Source organism: Xenopus laevis, chromosome 3L (genome assembly GCF_017654675.1).
Source record: "Xenopus laevis strain J_2021 chromosome 3L, Xenopus_laevis_v10.1, whole genome shotgun sequence".
Lineage (NCBI taxonomy): Eukaryota > Metazoa > Chordata > Amphibia > Anura > Pipidae > Xenopus > Xenopus laevis.
Genome location: NC_054375.1, coordinates 111,505,541 through 111,521,675, shown reverse-complemented (window position 1 = coordinate 111,521,675; position 16,135 = coordinate 111,505,541). Strand labels below are relative to the sequence as shown.

The 16,135-nt window shown below is 36.2% G+C and overlaps 1 protein-coding gene across 2 annotated transcripts in view; it reads right to left on the bottom strand.

Annotated features, from left to right (window-relative positions):
- The window catches only part of adamtsl3.L (ADAMTS like 3 L homeolog), a 262,968-nt gene that overhangs the window by 58,696 nt on the left and 188,137 nt on the right, over nt 1–16,135 (bottom strand). For both annotated transcript variants that reach the window (XM_018253141.2, XM_041586805.1), the window contains exons 9-13: nt 14,557–14,714; nt 10,264–10,375; nt 6,927–7,065; nt 3,767–3,817; nt 113–317 (exon numbers count right to left, since the gene is read on the bottom strand). In XM_018253141.2, coding sequence (XP_018108630.1) covers nt 113–317; nt 3,767–3,817; nt 6,927–7,065; nt 10,264–10,375; nt 14,557–14,714 — 665 coding nt within the window. The remainder of the gene's footprint in view (nt 1–112; nt 318–3,766; nt 3,818–6,926; nt 7,066–10,263; nt 10,376–14,556; nt 14,715–16,135) is intronic.

Genomic DNA, 16,135 nt, shown 5'->3' with positions numbered 1-16,135 from the left:
GCTAAAACACAGAAGGATGCAATTTGTTTTTTGTCTTTCATAGAACCAGTGTGGATGGGATTTGAGGAAGATGAGTCATGATTCAACTTCAGATTCTTGGTGATTATTTTACCTGTGACCACTCCATTGCCATCCATTTTGGACAGTCAAAGAGGTTGCAAGTCTGCATAATGGTAGGCTTAGGGGCATACATGCATTTCCATTCGTCCACTTGCATTATTTCTCCATGCATGGTCTCCTCTACACAAACAATACTTCTTCGTTGAATGCCGCCTCCACAAGACACTGAACATGCTGTCCAAGGATTATGTTCCCACCTTAATGGGAGAAAGGAAGATATACGGATGAGTTTTGAGTAAGATATCAATGAAAACACTGACTAGGCACCGAAGAGCGACCGATTTGTGATATATGTGGTTACCATTTTTTCTATGTGAGTAGAATTTAACATTTAGGGGCAGATTTACATAGGGTCGAATATCGAGGGTTAATTAACCCTCGATATTCGACTGCCGAATGTAAATCCTTCGACTTCGAATATTGAAGTCGAAGGATTTAGCAATATTCTTACGATCTAACGATTCGAAGGATTTTAATCCATCGATCGAAGGATATTCCTTCGATCAGAAAATTGTTAGGAAGCCTATGGGGACCTTCCCAATAGGCTAACATTGGCCTCGGTATGTTTTAGGTGGCGAACTAGGGGGTCGAAGTATTTTTTAAAGATACAGTATTTCGACTATCGAATGGTCAAATAGTCGAACGATTTACTTAGAATCGTTCGATTCGAAGTCGTAGTCGAAGTAGCCATATTCGACCATTTGAAATTCGAAGTTTTTTTTCTTCTATTCCTGCACTCGAGCTAAGTAAATGGGCCCCTAAGTAGAACTTAACAATATTGGGTGTACCTTTATTCTCTTGTAGATTTGTTTGAAGCGCACCTTATTGAAATTGTTTTCTAGTACGTGTGGATAAGTGGATCTACATTTTAGTCTGTGCTGCTGAATTTTTTATTGGTGGGACTTAGCACTGTATTTTACCCTATATTCAAACATATTATTGATGTCAAACTATAAAAACACTTAAATACAAAAATATAAAACAAATAACAAGGCAGTTTTATTCTCCCAATTATACTGTAATATTCTGAGAATTTGCAATTGTTCTTCATTTGTTATTTTGATTTATTTTGAATTATTTTGCTTTTTGTTCAGCAGCTCTCCAGTTCCGAATTTCAGCAGCTATCCGCTTAGCTACCTAGTACTACAAGTTCAGTACTAGTTGGGCAGTAATTAATTACCATTATGAAAAATGTTCGTGTTGTTGAAGTCTATGGGGCAAATTTACTAAAGGGTGAAGTGACTAACGCTGGCGAAAATTCGCCAGCGTGAAGTCATTTCGCAACTTCGCAAATTTACTATCAGTCACCCTAGTGAAAATTCGCCAGCGATGCTGATAGCCTAGCGCAACTTCACACCCTAACGCTGGCGAAGTTGCACTCTGGCGAAGGGGGCGAAAATAGGCAAATTTACTAATATTTGTCTTTTTCTGAACGTGACCTCCTTCGCCAGAGTTTACTTCACCAGGTTAGAGCAGGCGAAGTGCAATAGAGTAGATAGGAGTTTTAAAAAGAAAGTTAAAAAATTTTCTAAGTCCCAAAATAGTAGAAATTTTTCCTAAGTCCCAAAAAACACCAGCGTTTTTTGGGTGACAGGCTGAAAAAGCTTGAAATTTTTTTTAGGGTGCCCACCTTCTCCCCTACATTTGTGGCACCTTAACTATACTGTGGGCACATGTGTAGGGCATTAGAACACCTAAATAAACTTTTATTAAGTTTCCCTGCGCTTGTGTAGTTTTCTGTATGCGATGCTGCATACACGTCCATTGAAATTCAAATTTGGCGATGTATGCAAATAAGCATTCGCTAGCACAACTTTGGACTGCTCATCGTAACTTCGCTAGCGCAACTTCGGAAAAGATCGGTAACTTGTGCAGAACTTCGGATCTTCGTGAATTTGCGATGTCCTGACGAATCTACACCTGGCGAAGATCGGCAATACCGGCAATTTAATCACATTTATGAACACTATGCTAATGCTTATGCTAAGGAGCTACTCTTTTCCAGCTTTGAATGGAGAAGAGAAAAAAATCGTTCCTTAAAAATAATCTTCATAAATCTGTCCCTGATCTGGAATCCCTTTCATAAAGCAAGACAGAAGGGAGTTAGAAAGTTTTGAGTACTAGGCATTGTAGTTCCACAGGTATAGTTTTTTAAAAATATGGAAAATATTTTTTTTCCCAAAACTATCATACTATCCACATGCTATTCAGACCACTTATCCCTACAAACATCTAAATGCTAAAAACAATGCATATTCACCTATTCTGAAAAAAAATAGAATAGGTATTATAATATGTTATTAAAGGGGAACGCCACAAAAACATATATTTTTGAAAAGTAAACATAATTTCAAACAACTTTGCAATATACATCAATTAAAAAATATGCAGACTTTTCATGATTATTTTTATGGTTTCTGACAGTTCCCTAAGCCTAGCCCCCTGCTGTTCTGCTGATCTTTCTGACTACTTTGATGAGCTGGCTGACTACTGTTACTTTGTATCAGCAGCCAGCTGTCCTCAGCCTGCATCCTCCAAACCCCACAATTCCCTGTACACATGATTTCAATAAGGAACAGAAAATCACAGTACAATGCATTGTGGGTTATGTAGTTCCTGCATGCTGTTTGTAAGCTGTGGAGAAGTTGTTACAACATCAGTGTTTTAGTCCCTCCTTCCCTACCAAGATTTCAAATGATGCAGAAAGAGAAGAACTGTTATCCAGCTAGATTGCAGCATAGAAAATGGCATTTATGGTGTTCTGCATACCACTTGCTCGCATAATTTAATCAGTAAAATAGTTTGATGCTCAGTCTGCCACCATACTATATGTCAAACTATCTTATGTTCTGATGCAGACGACATACTTTATTCCTGCTTTGCAAGTTATGAAAGCAGGGAACTAATTAGATTTAGCTGATGTTGCAATAGCTGGGAAAAAAGAATGAAATGTAAATTAATTGGTCCACTGAGCCTTTTATAAGCAATGTACAGTATTAATCATTGCAACCAATGTGTTATTGTATTTAATAACTTGTACTCAGTTCTGTAGCCAATATTTGTTTTTATTGTTTATATGTTTATTCACTTTAAGTTCTGTTTGTATAGAATATTATTTTGTAACTTGTTGGCACTACATGAGTAAATGATGATTATGATGGGGTAGAATTTGTTTAATTTTTACAGTGCAGTCATATCTGTAACTTATAGGCACTACATGAATAAATGACTCGTCCAGGTTCCTTTTTTTCATTTTTGAAGGAACCATGCCAGATTCAGAAACATATCTGTATAGTTTTGCATGAAAGTCTAACTTTAAGTTTATTTAACAAATTCTGGATTGTTGAGTCTTGGTCATTTCTAGTCTATTACCAACTATTACCCACTATTACACTGTAGAGCAGAGACTAATGTTACACAAATAGTTGCTGCATTTATGACGGATTAGCAGCAAAACTAATATAAATTGGTTTATAAGCTTCTATTCATTTAGCCTTGTACACAAACATTCGCTGAGCTTCTTCTCTCTCTGATAGCAGCAAAGTATTTTTTATGTAATGAAACAGGAATATGATAAAGCATTTGGCACATTGCTAAAAGATATCACTTACGTCAAAGCGCAAAGAATGTTTTCATTTCAACATACCGTGGGAGAGGCTGGAAATGGTCATATGGCATTATCTCCTTAAACCCATCACTGCAAACACACAAAAGAAGTGTAAGTTTTCCCTGTGTCTAATGAATGCTTAATTTCTAACAACTTAAGAGCCAGAAATGTCTCATTCAGATACGTCCAGTCTGCAGCCCCCAGCTGATAATGGACTAAAAATGTAGCTGTTAAGCAATGGTGGTAGTTGTTGTAGTATAACAACTGATGTGGTGCTGCACAATTGACATATGTCATCTAATAATTATAATCAGACAGGTTTGCATAAAATGGGTTACAATTAACAAATGCAGAATCCATATTAGAAATAGACTGTAATGAAAGAAAGAACAATGACAAATTAAACAACATGAATGGAGATTGTAAAGATGTACTTTGTGTCTTGCTTTTATGAAATAAATAACGCCTGCTGTATAAATGGACACGTGGTGTTTGTCAGCACTTTGACAAATGGTTTCCATTTCCTTTGTCATCACAATTAATTTTGTGGTGTCAGATTATATAAACTGTCTATCTGTGGTCAACAGGTTTAATAGAGTTACAAGCTCTTTAAATATCTGAAGTGTTCCCTTCTTCTCTCTAAAGAGGTCACGTCACTCTGTCTAACCCATGTAATGACTGATTACACGCTGACTAGAAATGATGGCTCCACTTTTGTCAGATGTAGGGTGAAGGTTCTGACATACTGAAGCATCAGAGAAGATGGATTGTGCTACAACAGTGCAAGACATTTCTACATTCTCTCTTTTTCTAGCATAGGAAACAGATGTCAGTCTGGCCATGTGATCGCTAAAATAAAACAGAATTCACAGTGAATTTTAATGAGTTAGATTGTAATTTGGTTTGACTAAGCAGCCATGCGTGTTTCCCTGTAGACAATGATGCCCAGACAGAAGGGGTCTTACTTCATAGCTTCATGTAATATCTATTTATTTAGGCCAATTTCTCGGGATAACTGCACATGTTATAAGTAAATGTTCCTGTGTGCTTAGTGGGGGTTTCAGGAAATGGATTGTTTGAAATCAGGAAGTAGAAATATCCTGGAGTATTTCAGTAACTAAAAATGTACCTGTCCACCATTGAATTCCCTGTCAGCTTTGCATGCTATCACTCAGCAATATGCAATGCCCAGACTGAGTATACAGCACTATGGGAAGCCAGGGACTATCACTTAGCAAACTGTATATTTTAGTTTGTAATAAGCATTTTATAAAAGTGTATGGTAGGGAATAGTTTTTGGGAAACGTCTCCAAAAGAGAAAACATTAACTGGAACCACTGAACAGTAATTACTCCTTTGAACTGTAATTACTTTCTAGCTAACATTCAGACCACTAATTGTTCATAATAATGGTTAATTGCTATGGGCTGAAGCTAGAATGTCCAATCGCTACTTTGCTACTGAAAAGTCAAAACAGTTTTAATTGCCCCAAAATGCCCCCTACATTTTTGACAATGGTAACTATGTGAAAAAGTCAATGCTGCCAATTTTCACATGGCTCGAGGGTGATTTTGGGCATGTTGATGTTACATTTGTGCAGGGAAGAAATACAGCAAATTAAAATGTTACTGTCTTGATTTTTAGTGTGTAGTTTTTAATACTATATTACACTGGGTGCCTTGCAAATAATTAATTCTACCATTTAAAAGTTTAGTCTTGAACTAATAAATGTATTTGGTGTGGACAACCATCTGCAGGAACCTGTGCTTTCATAAACAGCCAGCACAGCACAATGCAATCCTTTCAGGCAGCTATTTAAGCTTTATGAATTCATGGTCCTATTTCTCCTGCTTGAGTGCTATTCTTGCATCTATCACTAGGTAAAACATGGGAGCATTTTCATCAAAGCAGATGATTTCTGAGTTCATCTTGATATATACAATGCTGAAACCTTCTCCAGCCTTCAGGTATCCTGCTTTTTACAAGGGTAAGGATGGAGGGTAGTCTGTGGTGTCAATATCCATTGCCTCTCACTGTAATGTGCCGCTCTAATGTATTTAGGGCTAAAGTTTTATTGGATCTTGTTGTATTTATGTATTTGGGGTGTCAGTACCCTGTGCTTCTCACTGTCTCACTGTATAATGTATTTGGGGATCTGGAGATATTGTTCTTCAGTTACTGTACAATTATTTATAGCTGTACAGTATGTGTATATATATATATATATATATATATATATATATATATATATATATATATATACACAGTTCCAAAGGTGCACACCGTTTACTTCGGTACATACCTGGGTGCCTGCCAGGTAAGGTAAGTACAAATATGCAGAAAGGCGGCACTCACGAAAACCCCTGTGAGTGCCGCCTTTCTGCATATTTATATATATATATATATATATATATACATACTGTACATACTAAGTCAGTGAACGTTGAACTTTCACCTGTCATCATCTTGTGAAATAGTCAACATGTACAGTACTTCATATTATCAGACGCTGTGATAGGCAGACAGGGCCATTTTTAGTCACCACTGGTGGCAGTCCAACCCCACATTATCCCATATGTTGTAGGGCGATAGCAGGAAATCACACTCCTGCTGGGCAACAAAGTACCCAATATACTATTGATTTGTTTCCTTTGTGAATTGCCACTGGTAAAACTGATATAACAGAAATGCATGAAAATGCTCATTCTGCACTTTTGCCTTATTATGTGTGAAGTCAGTTTTACCCATGACAATTCACACAAGGAGCAATTTAAAGTATTTCAAGTGCTCTATTGCTTCTCAAGACTGGCAAAGTGCTCATCTGCCATTGCAAGTAATGTTCATGGGAGGCGGTAAGGGTTGTTCAGGAAGAGCTGTTGTTCTGTTACCTGCTCATTGTTCTGTTGTTAGACTGCTGGTGGGGGGAGGAAATGGTAAGTCTGACATCACTCCCAACTTGCACTGCAGCAGAGACTGAAGTTTATCAGAGCACAGGTCACAAGGCTGGTGGGACTTTGGAAAGTAAGAAAATGGCTTGCCTCATCAAATACACAAAATTTACAGATATCTATTTAGTCTTTGAAAAGAGCCTTTTAAGACAGGATTCTGCTTGAGAAGCGCTATTAACTGAATCATTTTGAAAAAAAACAATGTTTTTGTGTGATCATGGGATCTGCCCATATCACAGCTATTCATTTACCTGGAAGGACAAGGCTCCATGTTACATTCCTTCAGTTTGGGTTTTGGCTTCTTGTTTTCAGGATAATAATGACAGTAATGGTCACTAACACTGCGATTTAATCGAATGTCCACACATTCAGCAGAATTTAGTTGATACCCTGGAACCAAATGGACAGCAGTCAGACAATTGTCTTTAACATTTGTAGAGAACATCTCATTGAAAAATGTGGGGGAGGATGTAGCGGTAGAAGGAAAGGTTTAGGTGATATAACAAAATAAGGTATAGAAAATGAAAGGGAACATAACCAAGTAAAGGGTCAAATGGCAGTTCTGATGACAGATCCTATTGAAGATAAGTCCATGTTACTTCATGTAACATGCACAACTATGGTTTTGATTTGCTGCTCTAGCCTGTCACATCACTAAAAATAAAAGTCTACCACAGTGGAAATAAATACATATTAAAGACATCTTCATACTTCAAAGTATTGTTTTTCTCATAATTTACTTCTTTAATCTGACAAAGAAGCAGCACATATACACGTACAGTAACTGTAGAAAAATATTGTAAAGTTAGTACTATGCCAGTTATCTTGACGAAATGTCATTGCAAATGAAATTAAGCTGTTCAATCATGTCTTTTCTGTTATATTTAGTCCTGTATGGTATTTTATGGGAAATACGTAAGCCAAATATAGACTTTTTTCATCATCCTTGAAAAAGGTCCTAATTAGGAACAAAACGTTGGACCGTGAGACAAAGTCTTTTACAAAGGGTGTGCTGGTTTGAAGATGTTTGGTGTATACATGCTACAACCGAGCACCCCTATTCCTAAAGATATATTAACCCTTGGCGTGCGGATACTCACTTGGTTGTTATATATACCGTATATATATTTTTTTAGGCACTTTTAATTAATGGTGGCCATTCTTCCATTACTAAAATTTGAATCACTCTTAGGGGCAGATTTACTAAGGGTCGAATATCGAGGGTTAATTAACCCTCGATATTCGACCAGGAACTAAAATCGTTCGACTTCGAATATCGAAGTCGAACGATTTAGCGCAAATCCTGCGATCGAACGATCGAAGGATTATTCGTTCGATCGAACGATTAAATCCTTCGAATCGAACGATTCGAAGGATTTTAATCCAACGATCGAAGGAATATCCTTCGATCAAAAAAACGCAGGCAAGCCTATGGGGACCTTCCCCATAGGCTAACATTGAGTTCGGTAGCTTTTAGCTGCCGAACTAGGGGGTCGAAGTTTTTCTTAAAGAGACAGTACTTCGATTATCGAATGGTCGAATAGTCGAACGATTTTTAGTTTGAATCGTTTGATTCGTAGTCGTAGTCGAAGGTCGAAGTAGCCCATTCGATGGTCGAAGTAGCCAAAAAAACACTTCGAAATTCGAAGTTTTTTTAATTCGAATCCTTCACTCGAGCTTTGTAAATGTGCCCCTTAGTATTTATCCTAATAACGGTTCAAAAATCTGCATTGATCTGTGACCACTTAATCAGGTCTTGGGGATGACACCCCCAAGATTTTAAATGTTTCAACGTCCCTTTAATTTATTAGCTAGGGTGCAATGTTTCAACTGTATCCAGAGCTGACAAATGAAACATCTGCTATAATTCATATAAGAGAAGACATCAGAGTTGTCATTGTTATTGAAGGTTTTATCTGAATGTAGATGTTATACTGAGATTACAAAATGAAAATGGGTTAATGTGGAAAGCTCTTAAATAGCTCATATGTCTCTTTTCAATAGCATAAGATGCTACCATGGTAACATTAGATTCACTCACAAACTTCCCATGGGCAGATTTGTCAGAACCAGTCTATACCATAGGAACTCAGTAACTTCTATTGACATCAGTGGGTGTCAGGGCACATGAATCGTGCTGAATGAATATGCACCACATAACATCATTGGAAAGGCTGAGGATTGTAGGTGTAGGTTTATGGTATAGTGCAAATGTCACAGAAAATTGTTTGTGACAAGAAGCTATATTCTGTATAAGATGAAGTATTACTTCTTAAAACCCCACAGACAATTTTTTAATCAAATAGTTCAAACTTTTAAGAATGATTTCCATTCTTCTCTGTAATAATAAAACAGTACCTTGGTGATCCCAGCCAACTTATAATTAATCATTATTGGTGTCAAAACAATTCTACTGTCTATGTAATGTTTTTAAGGGGAACTATTGTGAAAAATGTAATATAAGCTTCAGCATACTGAAATAAGAAACTTTCTAAACACAATCAATTAAAAATTTGGTACAGTTTCTGGAATAATCAAGTTTATCTTCACTTTTCCTCTCTCAGCATCTGTTTCTCCTCATTGTCTCTTCATTCAGGAGTTGGATGTCAGATGAATGATCCAATATATCTTATAGGGGGGGCTCCTTTTGTCTACAAAATGTATTAGAGCTCACTCTATTAAAATTACCAGAAATCATGTCTCTCTACATGTTGAATTTGCGCAAAAGGCAGTTATTTTGTTACATTTTGTTTGTACTGGAATCAGTTATTTGAGTGAGCTCTAATACATCTGCTAGGAAAGGGAGTCCCCCCTATAAGATATATTGAATCCTTCATCTAACACCCAAATCCTCAATGCAGACGGAATGAAGGGAAACATATGCTGAGAGAGGAATAGTGACGATAAACTTGATTATTTCAGAATCAATGCAGAATTTTTAATTGATTGTATTTAGAAAGTTTCTAACTTCAATATAAGGGAAGTTATATTGAATTTTCATTATCACCATAGTTCTCCATTAAGTAGACTTGAGCTCTGGTGATCCAAATTAGGAAAAGATCTCTTATCTTGAAACCCCCACATCTCAAACATTCTGTATAATAGATCCTATACTGTACCTATATGTGTTCCCACTTTGGTTCAGTTTGAAACTTCTCCCCTTTTCCGATAGCTGGTAGCAATACTAATCAAGTTATGTATAACTTTATTCCTGGAAGTTGTGCATGTGTTATTGTGGGGGTACAGCAGATGGTTTTATAACATATGATTCTAAAGCACATGCACTTTTACTAAAAAAATCATATAGGTCCCTGAATGGTTGACTTTACCATTGAAAATAGTGGAAAGCAGGAGAAGTAACACAAATGAAATCGAAATACAATGTAACTAGGAAAAATTAGCAAGTTTTGGTTTACAATAGTTTATGTTTTTGGCTGAAACTTGATTTTATTTGTAGAAAGAATAGAATCACAAATAACAGGAAAAGTGATATTACCGATTTAAAAATAAAACATATACTAGAAATAATACGTGGCTTGAAGCAGATATATTGCAAACCTGGGAATCGCTTCTGTAGTAGTAACTCACCTCCTCCACATGTTACTGTGCATGGAAAGAAGTCTGTCTGTCTCCACTGGTGACTAATTGGTTGGTAGAAATAGAACTGCACAATGCTGTCTTTAGGTGCTGCATACCTGATCTGGAGATGATGGAAATAAGAGATACCATATTAAATATAAAGAAAACCCAATTGTTATATTTTTGTACTTCAATCAGTCCACCATGGTGTTAATACTTGGGAAACAACATGTTGAGAAATACACACCATACAATAACTAATCAATACCAAAATACTGGCAGGGGAGAGAATGAGTGTGATGTTAGCAAAAACTATAGTCCATGTGGTATTAAAGCAAGGGCATGGCAGAACTGGAATTGGAAGGTTAATAAATTACCCTCACCTCAGTTCAGATAATATTAGTGGAATGTGAGCAAACTGCACTGATCTACAAAGTTTGGTTTCCCCGTGCCCTGTGAGTCCATGCCGTCCACTCTACCTAGTCTGCTACGCCTTTCTAATTCTGGCCTTGGAATGTTGTGCTTTCTTTTAAAGCATAGCAATTTTATATTTACAATTATTTAAAGGCCACTACAATTAAGATTTTCAAGGCCGAAGTATGAACTCATTATAATATGGTCAGTCTGTAATGTATTTCCTACAAAGTTAATGTGGTAAAAATAAATATAAATCTTTATATAGCACTACTAATTATAAAAAATGCAATAAACATCTTTTTTTAGTCACAATCATGTGTTTGGGTGCCTGAGGCAAAAAAATCCCTTGCCCTGGACTCTAAAGAGCTGATGCAGAAATTGAACCCAAGCTTCCCTGATTCAGAGTCTCCTGTTATCCTCCTTGGATAGATATCATAAAAGGAACACAAGTTTGTGTCCAATGTCAAACTATTAAATATAACAATTTAGATTTGGTTTGGTGGTCAAGCTTCTTTTATTTTGAGGAGAAATTCAAGGATGTCTACACTGCATGCTTGATAAAAATGTTTACAATCTTATCCATACAAACTTGCAGAGGGAGAGAAAGACAGAAGAATATACACAGACAGAACTATTAAAAAAGAGAGGCACACAGGAATTAAATAGTTGCAAAGTAATATCCCTTGAAAGAGGCAAAGATGGATTTTGATGTCACATATGTCTGGTTATTTTTTAATATAGATACAGTCCAATAGAAAGATAGAGGGACAATCTATCAGAATGTGAGCTGTCATGCTTAGAACTGATAAACTGCCTTGTTGGTATAGATTTAGTTGTTCAAAGCCCCATGATCCCACTTGGTCATATTTAGATGGTTTCATACACAGGTTCCTCCCAATAAAGAAGTATAATATATTTCAACCCAAAGAATGCATGCCAGATCATTACACTCAGGGGTAAATTTTGGATCACTCTCTTCTATGAAACATAATTTTTCTCCTAATTGCGACTGGTAAAAAGATTCAGAAGAGAAAGTTAAAAAGGAGGATTTAAAAAAAACACTGGTGGCAACATCCAAATAAATTCAGGAAGTGAACAATTATCACAGATTTAATCCATGCAGCTATAGAAGGCCATAAGTCACTGAAAATATAATTTCGCTGACACTTTTGTAGTAATGTGAGAAAGCTAAAATACATTTCCTTCGCTCCCTGGTTCCCACTGCATCCGTTTAACAAATTTTCTATGCTTCAATGTTCTAAAAATGTTATTTTGCAAAAGATTATGTTTCAGACTTAACCACGTGCAAGCTATGTTTCTTGTTTCTACATTGCTGCAAGATCATCGAAACCTGTGCACAGTCAACAGGCAGCTAATCTGCTGTAAAATATTTATGAGTCTGTATTGCGTTAACCGCAAAAGAAAAAAGTAACAGTATTCAATATTGGTATGTGTATATTACAAAAATAATATTAGAACAGAACTTTACATTCCAGTCATTTTTAAGGGTTTCTTACCTTGGGTACTATCACCTAGGGGCATATTTATTACGGTACCAGTTGTGTTTTCCATAAAAATTACAGTTGTATTTTTTTGGTCAAAACTCACATTTTCAGGTTAAAAAATAAAATAGAATTTTTGAGATTTATTATAACCTGACCCTGGAAATAGCTTGAATCTGAAATTTACACCATTTAAAACCTGTCGAGGTCATGTAGGAGTCAATGGCAGAGATCCCTTGAACCATTTGAAGATGTTAACAACCTGCATGTTGCTTGACATTTTTTGAAAGGTTTTGCCTGAAAACTTGAATAATTCGAACAATTCAAGTTATTTTCTCGCCGAATCTATAGTAAACGGTTTTACACCGAAGACTAGATCACTTTGAGTTTTCGGGTTTTGGGACTCAAACTCACAGAATAGGGCTTTACACGTTCAACTTTTTTCCTAAATAAGATACCTTTCAAGTTGCAAGTTCATTCAAGTTCATTTTGGTATAAAAAGCATCTAAAACTTGACATTTGCTAATTAACCCTCCTAATGTCGCTGTTTAAAAGGTTTAGGGTGGCAGTGAAACTGAGAATACTTACTAAATAATACATCCCTTATTTTAAGGAATGCTGGTTAAAATTTCCTTGGCAAATCGCTTCTAGTTTCTCTGCCTCAGAGTACCTTAACATTAACATTAAGAGCACATGTGACTCTGTTAAATTGTGTGAAACTTTTGTCTGCATTTTTAGTGTCCCCATAGCATCTTCTACATTCTTTCCCTAAGATATTAAGTGCAAAAATCTAACAAAATGCCCTTCTCCCAAAGAGTAATCCCTGGTCTGGCCCTTCCATCATTCATTGTAATCTGATTTATTATGAATTGATCTGATTCATTAAGAAATCACCACGATTAACACACACAAAGAAGATAAAGGATTTTTCTGCTTGTATAAATTATGTGGTGCTTAGGGGTGAGCACAACTTTCCCTTTTCCTATTGGAATGGTGAAAAGTTTACATTGGACTCTGGAGCAATGAAAGTGTTCTCTTTGCTTCAACATCTGACAAGTCTGGGCTGGGTAGATGCCAAGGGAATGCTACCTGCCTGAGTGTGTAATGTTGGTTGTAAAGTTTAATGGAGAAGGAGTATTGGACCCTGTTTTCATGGTTAGGCCTAGGGCCCTTGGTTCCAATGAAAGCATACAGTAACAATATAAATTAGAATACATTCTTGACAATTCTGTGCTTCAAACATTGCGTCCTTTGGGGAAGCCACTGGTTTTAGCAGGATGATGCCCTCATGAGAAAAGCAAAGTTTATACAGAATGGGTTTGCTTAGAGGGGAGAGAAATTTTAATTTGATTGGCTGCACATCGCTCAGACCAAAACCTTTGACATCCTACTTGTATTTGAACCAGAAAGTTTGGAATACTCCTGCTCTTTATGACAAGGTGGCTAGGTTCAATACTCATCCTTTATAATCTGGCCATAGCTGTTCTGAGTTTCACACAAATATCCCTATAAAATGAAAAGCCAGTTGAAAGTTGCTTAAACCTGGCTGCTCTGATTCCTGAATCTTGGTTGGTTTCTGATTCCTAGCTTCTTTGTTATTGCTGTGTTGCCCTGACCCAGCTGGATTTCAAAATAAAAAGGTGCAATTGTAAGAAAAGTCCCTCCATCTGAGTTGTAAGAGCACACATGCTTACACTCGAACCAAGAGGATGCATACAAGCCGGTTTGATAAGCAACATAGTAGAATAGAAATTATACTTTCAAAATAGACAGATCCCCTTTAAATTGATAATCACATGTTCCTATGCATCCTTCCACAGGCTGGAGTTCAAACCAGAAAGTACTCCATATCAATATTACTTTAACAGAATTTCTGGTGTGTCCGGTGCTTATTAACAATAATCTATTATACTTTGATACTTTGAGAGGCAGCCATCTTGACAAAACCTGTGTCATCAAGGTGCCAGACAATCAATAGCAATTAAAGCATCTTCCACTTTATAATGTCTTCATAACTTAAAATGGTTACGAAGAAAGTATAGAATTTAAATTTTAACAAATTTTTTGACAAGGACTAACAAGTTTGGCCACTTCTGTTGCATCAAAAATGAAACAAAACTTTAATTCGGAGGTTAGAGCAGCTAGTTAGTTCTGAGAGTGAATGCAGCAGCTATGCCATCTTTTAAAAAAGAGGATCAGCTGATTGATATTTTGAATAGTAGACATGACATACAGCACTGATATCACCACCAGTGAGAGGTAGCTGCAGAAACTTCTGCATCTTTTTTCAAAATGACAGCAATATTTGTTTTTTTTTATAAACACAGCAATTACATTACATAAAGGAATAAAAAGGAAAATTATACTTCCCAGATAGTAGTACCTTAATGATGAAATCTGCCCGGAGTGGACCAGGTATTTTTAGTATTTCCCTCTCAGAGCCCCTTTGAAATTCAACTGTCGTGTTTTCGATCACATAAGGGCCAGGGCTGGTGAAGCTATGCTCCCCACTTTCACCCTGCAAGGTTTTTGATTCAATAACTAAAGGAAGAAGAAAAAAAGAACATAGATAATTACGGTCTTGGAATTTTGATTTTGATGTGTGTATGAAATGTATTTATTTATTTCTTTATATAGCATGTACACAGTGCTTTAAAGCACTTTTCCCCCTCGTGAGACTACAGAATACATCTACAGTAACCCTTTCTGCAGCAGAAGAATATTATTTAATATTATAGGGAATTAATAACTAATTCTAAACCACATATTACTACAAAAAAGTCCAAGTTTGGCCTTCCTTTGGATCAACTTAAAGTTACAATAGGCTGTTCTATCACTACATATGTGTTATTATGATATCATACACAAAAGCCATGAAAAACCTTTTTTAAACGGTGCTTAGTGATATCATCAGTTCTAATCGATGCCACATGACTCATTGAAACTTGAGTTCTATGACCTGTATAACAGCACTCAGCCTGTGTCCTGTGCCTTTATGTGATCATGGAACTCCTCAGTGACTTCTAATATCCTTACAATTTACAATAGAGGGTACACTATTTATATTATTATACAAAGCAGTCTTTCAGAACATGTTTTTCAAACATCATCCTTATAAAGTTTTGAGGCCTTAAAATGATTTTGCTATGGGGGACATGAACAACATACTTTTGCAGCTAAAAAATAATGTGTTAACCTGCATTTCATTACATTGAAGTATATATTTTGCAGCACAGTCAAAGAAGTAACCAGGCACGTTGTATTTTTCTTTCTTATCCATTACTAAAACATTTTTATATGACTCTTTCACTTTTTGCTTATTATAGGAGTCTATAAGCAAACAAAGACTGTGCTGATTTTCAGGATTTTAAAATAATTCAGAGAAACAAATCAAGATAAATTAAAACACTTTATTGACAGTGTGCCAACCCCCCCCCCCCACAAGCATGTATAAATGTGGTCTGTAACTTTGATTCCTTTATTTATTTTGTCTCCCTCAATACATTACTATATCTGGATGAGACAATAGTTGCATAATAGCTTCAAGTATTATCATTTTTTCCTTCTGTCTGACTCTCACTAGTTAAGTTTACATATCCCAAAGGGCAGACATATCTCTGATTTGCACAGACATTAGTCATTGCACAGCAGGAGACAATGCTCCTCGGTGAATAAGAGGATAAGGAAAGTCAATAGCTAAATTGGCTTAAGGAATTCATTTTTACTTTAATAGTTATAGTTCAATATAAATGCCTGTATACAACTGCTTATGGTGCATATTGTAAGGTCTAGTGGAAAATTCCCTTGCCAAATGTAAAAACATTCCATGACAGAGTTTAATTTCAGTAATGAATTCCATAAAGCAATGCTGACACACCACGCAAATAATTTTTTCTGATAAACCCCGAAACACTACAATAAATATACTTTTATATCTGTTTCTTTTCTGCTTGCTCTATTTC